Source organism: Eufriesea mexicana, unplaced genomic scaffold (assembly GCF_001483705.2).
Source record: "Eufriesea mexicana isolate 0111107269 unplaced genomic scaffold, ASM148370v2 scaffold10819, whole genome shotgun sequence".
NCBI lineage: Eukaryota > Metazoa > Arthropoda > Insecta > Hymenoptera > Apidae > Eufriesea > Eufriesea mexicana.
In genome coordinates, this window is record NW_016918457.1 from 368,178 (window position 1) to 373,927 (window position 5,750).

A 5,750-nucleotide genomic window follows, 5' to 3' on the forward strand; every position below is an offset into this window, starting at 1 on the left:
AATTTTGTGTGTTCTGAATGTTACACAATATCAGGAAGCTGATTCTAGACTTGCTAACAGAGAGTTATTTCCTCTTTTGATGATTACGCTTATGCAGCTACTTATGCATACGTATGCAATTTACTCCTAGTAGAGAGAAAATGACTCATATATAGAAACATAATTTGAAGTAAAAATGAAATATAGTATATTTGATATGACTACTTTCATTAGAGAAAAGAAATAATAAATATATACTTATCGTATGAATATAGAATATAAGAATGAACGATCTAAAAATTTATTAGGATCCGAGGGTTGGAATGTGACCAAAGGTACGAGATAAATCTACAGGAAATTGATCCAGGACCGGAAATATCTACCTGTGATTTTTAAGGTGTAACACACGTATACGTTTCTCTGTTTAAAGGAATACACCTTTTCTAATTTAAAATTTTATTTCATTATAGTTTCTATTATTAAATATTAAAAAATCCTATATATAGATAATTATTCCTATTGTAAAATATTTATTACTACGCAATCTGCAAGAATTATTAAAATGATTATTTTCCTATATAATCGAAATTTTATTTCATAATTGATAATAATGATCAATATTAATGACTTTTTAGCTGAAATTTTAGTATATTTAATTTAATTTAGTACGCGAAAAAGAATTAAATAATAAATAAAGCATAAATAATGAGAATAATAATAAGAATAAATAAATAAAGTGAAATAATAAATAAAGTAAATACTAAATTCCTATATATTACAATATGGTGATGAATATGGAATGAATATAATGAACATAGCAATGAACAATATGCGATCCTAAAAATTAATAAATGCAATAAACTAACAATATCCCCACTGATGTTCTGTTTTATGTCATTTGATCTTCAAAAAAATATTGGACAGGAAACCAGATTATATGGAAGAGATAATGCCCATACATGGAAATGATACCTTGGATTTGGAAAAACTTCGCGAAATGGCAAAAATCGCCAGTATATACCACAGAGACAGACGGAAATTCGTACGAAATAGAAATCTTTCTCACGTGGTACACGCTGGCCTACACGTTTTCCAATCCGTAAGAAATCATGTTATTACATTCCTAAAAACATCTAGCAAAATTACTTGAAAATGACATAATGATTCGAGTAATTTCAGTTAAAAAAATATATATCTCATATAACAATATAACCTCAAATTTCAGGTTACGAATTCACATACCTATGTATCTGAATATTTAATTGAAACTCGATTCTACATTTTATTTTTACGGTATTTTAGACTTCCGATGTTACTAAACTTATTTGGAAATATCCTGCAATAAATCCGCACAAAATATTCGTACTTCGTATCCCAGGAAACATTGTCACTGTAATTCTAACCTATAACCTATAAAATCCATCCACGAGAACACGTCAGATCTTGCAATATCTCCCCGACAATATATTATCACGCGAAACCTGAAATTGTATTATTTTCCACATTGGTCGTCTGTTTTATCTAGTACGTGAGAGATAATTCGCGGAACGGCGAAAAAGTGTGACAGAAACTCGGCTAAAACGACACGAGCGTGGAATGCGAAAATATTTACGAAACGCAATCGCATTTCTCCCAATAACACAAATATTGGCTGGTGAGTCAAGCCGTTCCTTCTCTTCTTCGTCGATTCACACCCGTACCCGATCCAATTTCGACGTTCGCGTTGCGTTTTATTTTAAATCGTTGTCCGGAGTGTCTAGTTGCGAGCAGGAAGCGCGAATCGAAGGCACACGACGCGACATGCGCATGCGCCTTCCCGGCCGCGTGACCCAATTTCGACCCAACGACTTAGCGAAATGTCGCGGGAATGATTCAACGCTCGCAATGGCCATTGTCGTTTTTATTGTTGTTGTTATGTAATTCGAAACGAGATCTCGACACGCGTCGACATGCATCGCGAAAATGTTGCGTGTCAGCGGACGATTTCTTCGCAGCTTTTTTCTTTTTCCTTTTCTTTTTTTTTTCGCGTTGCAATTCTATACGATTCGGAGATAAGGCCGGGTTCCGTTGTATGTTTAGGTATTTCGTTACGTTTGCACTAGTTTTTCGCGACGGAGTCTTCTTCTAGAGGTGCACATGGTATCAAGAGAATTGTTATCTTACGATTATCGTTGTCCAACCAATGATTTATCGTGGAATAATTTAAAAATAAAATAGAAATACTGAATCGTTAGAAAAATCTTTAGAAGTAATTTTTTACATACAGGAAGTTGATATATAAACTAATCTGACCTAATTAACTAAGCGAACGAGACTGTATTTCTCCTCTAAATAAAATCAGGAAAATATTGTAGAGGAAAATTTTGCAGAATAGTTATTTCTAGTTCTAGTTCGAGCAATCAGTTTATATAAAGAATTGCAATTTGCAACTACATTGATGTTCAAGAATTGCAGCATAGAACGAGGACTCTAAATTTACTGGAATTGGAGAATTATTTATTACAGATTTAAATGTAAAATATTCTGAGACAATAATTAGCTGAGTAAATACTTGAACAATAATTGTGAATTCGAAGATTAATTCGCATCACGAAATAAATTTTATATTCTGGCCTGAATTACTTAAATTTTTATATTGTTAAATTTTCAAATAATAAATTAATCGTTTGATGTGAATTGCCATAAAGCATCTTTCTAATTATAGGAAATTTGTGTAGATTATAGGCCTCTCGATAATAATTTTTCACCACGTCCATCACTACCTGAACAGAAAGCGTCAAGAAGAAGATCAGTCTGTTCCCGATTTGCCTCAAGAAACAAATGTGATTTTCTTTATCTATCCACTGTGCATGCTCGTGAGCATGATATTCGCAGTACTTTGGCTTTCCACGGATATCTTCATGAATGATCCTAGAATTGTTAGTAACTCTATGATGATCACACTTCTTCAAAGTAACTTCTGCTTTCCTGTTCATCCAAATGCAAATAATCTTTACCATCCACTAATTTTTATATTTATTATATTCTGTAACAAATAAATAATATATTTCTTTGTCCCCAAATTATTCAATATTTGTAAAAATTATTTATATTGTCCATCACGTATGTATGCAGGTTCTTATAGGATGCTTCATAGTAGCTGCCTTAATGCTAACATTCGGTATAATCGAAATGAAACACGTAGATATGTATCTTGACTTGAGCAAGATCAGCGACGATGAATTGCTAAAGCACCCCATTTTTATTCACAATTTTATCTTGTGCTTGCTATCGGTGTTCTGCATGTGCATATATCTCATACAAGGTTGGATTTTGATAGATTATTATCTCTGGGTACGTTTGAATTATTCACACTAATTTCAGCTTAACATCTTAACGAAATATAATATATTCGATGTTCGATATTCAAATGTACTCATACGTATAATCGTAATAGGTTAGATAATTATTTTTGTCGCAGATAAGAAAACAGGAAGAAATTAGAGATACCACTGACGATTTACAAGTTTCTGATTCTGAAGAGGAGGAAGATTCTGACTCCGAAGAAGATAGAAAATATAAGAGCAAAGAGAAAGAGACACTCGGTGAATTGGATCCAATCCCCGTCTTGGAAATGTTTCCTTCTGTGACAATGTCAGAGACACTGGTAAGTAACAAATTCTAAAAAAATTCTTCATTTCTATCACTGTATAATTATACCTTGCTATGACATTAATAGTGCAGGAATAAAATATAAATAATTATTTTTATATAAAGTAATTATTTCATTAAAGTTATTTAGTTTTTACCGTACCTTAATTAAATATGTTATTAAATTCGCAAATGTTTCCTTTGTTGCATCGCAGTCGAGATATATCGTGTCTATAAGTCAATCCTCCCGCCATCTGTGGAGCTATCATCTAGTTAGAATCCTACAGAACACTTCCCTACTGTTGATAATGTCACTCAATTTATCCTGAATCACAAATGAGAGCTCATTTATGCTTTAAATCAATATACTATCGTAATCGTTGTTAAGTGATAGATTACTAGCATTTATTCTTTAATTTTAGAAAAATAAAAAATCGCGAAATATGGTAAATGAAATAATATAAAGAATATATTATGATTTCTAGAGTATAGATGAAGAAGATGTTATTTTTTATTGCTGTTTTGTCGATTGGTATAATTATCTAAAACGCAGGAAACAAATGCAACAACCTCTACACGAATTTCAAGTAATTCATGTTATGTAATTTGTTTCGAGATGAACTATAGTTTCGTATACGTATAGAACGTACATTTGTAATAAATTATTCGTAATAAAATATTATTTCATGCAAGATATTTGAATAGAATATATATAATTAGTATAATTGATTAAAACAATAAAGACACATAAATACTCTATAAATAATTAAGGTTCAATAAATTATAATTTATAAAATGAAAAAATTTGAATGATTTCAAGGCAGTTAAACTTACAAAAATCTTCGTTTGCCCTCATGCTCCGATGTATATATTTTCTATGTCGTCTGAACTTGGTATCGTTGCACAATCATGTTGTCCCCGGTTATCGTATTAAATATATCGATATATCCAAATGTCGTCGAATATATTTAACATTTTGTGGATGTAGTTACAGGTTAGAACGAATGCTCGCGAATAAGAATTGATATTTATTCATATGCTAACGCGTATATGTCACTTCACTGTACACGAACAATACTAATGTATTCCCACGAATGTCTAACGGTCAACAGGTTAAGAATGGTTACTAACATGTTAGCGAATATATTTCTGAGTGTTTTAACTATGAACTCGCGTGTAGGTTAGCATGATTTCGCGTCGACGATTGAATAATTTCGCTTGTGATTACTTATACATTTTCTCGTATATTCGTAAGGTTAAGCCCACATTTTCACGACTAGCAGTGTATTTGCGTATACACCTGCGAGTTTCCACGCACATTTTCCCGACTATTATTGCATAAATTTTAACACACATATTCACTACTATTTTTTAAAGTTTCGAATAATCAATTTTTGCTGCGGAAACCGTTGGACAATTTCGCGCGCGTTTGTCTATTTCGTATTGTTAAACCTACTAACTGCGCATGTGTAATCTTTTGTAACTGCTCATGCGTACATTGGAACTATATTATATAATACTGCGCATTTATTTATTTAGAAAAAAATTATAAATATTCATAAATTATTGCAAACTATTTTATTATTTATGTACATGCAGTCATTTATTAATTATAATGTAATTGCTTATTAAATTATAATTACAGATCTGAATTTGAACTCTTACTATATATTTTACTATGTACTTCTACAAATGAAGTATAGAGGACATTCAAGATAAATTTTATTTCACTTGTATTATTATAAATTAAGATACATCGATTATGATAACACTAATTGAAATCTGGAAAATAAAATACAAGTTCAAAAGTAGTATTCACAATATAGAACATTTACACTTTTGCTTATATTTAAAAAAATTAATAGTAAAATAATAAAAGGTAAAATTGAAGATAGTCATTTATTTTTATAATTTGTATTACTTTATGCTGATTATTTTAACAACAGTCGAACTGTCGAACCTTCCTTATCAACAAATGGGAAAGAGGTTTAGAAATAGATTCAGAAGTAGATTTAGAAATTGATTAAAAATTAGACAGAGTTGGTCTATCTTAGACCTTACTGTGCCTTCAGCAACTCCATTTGTATATAATTTAGTTTTAATTCCAACCACTTTAATGTTGCAATTTTATTCTATGCTGA

At 30.9% G+C, this 5,750-nt stretch overlaps 1 protein-coding gene across 1 annotated transcript; it reads left to right on the top strand.

The window, feature by feature from the left end:
- Positions 1–928: 928 nt before the first annotated feature.
- Positions 929–5,636, top strand: LOC108553505 (uncharacterized). The gene is made up of 6 exons (XM_017908428.1): positions 929–1,078; positions 2,697–2,897; positions 3,094–3,312; positions 3,440–3,625; positions 4,095–4,196; positions 5,556–5,636. The coding sequence occupies exons 1-6, from the start codon at positions 929–931 to the stop codon at positions 5,634–5,636; spliced, it is 939 nt and encodes a 312-aa protein (XP_017763917.1).
- The last annotated feature ends 114 nt before the right edge of the window (positions 5,637–5,750 follow it).

Excerpts from the sequence above, each read along its gene's own strand:
- LOC108553505 (XM_017908428.1), top strand. The coding sequence starts at position 929 with ATGCCCATACATGGAAATGATACCTTGGATTTGGAAAAACTTCGCGAA. Across the intron at positions 2,898-3,093 it reads TCATGAATGATCCTAGAATT|GTTCTTATAGGATGCTTCAT; the intron begins GTTAGTAACTCT and ends GTATGTATGCAG. Across the intron at positions 3,626-4,094 it reads TGACAATGTCAGAGACACTG|AGTATAGATGAAGAAGATGT; the intron begins GTAAGTAACAAA and ends TATGATTTCTAG.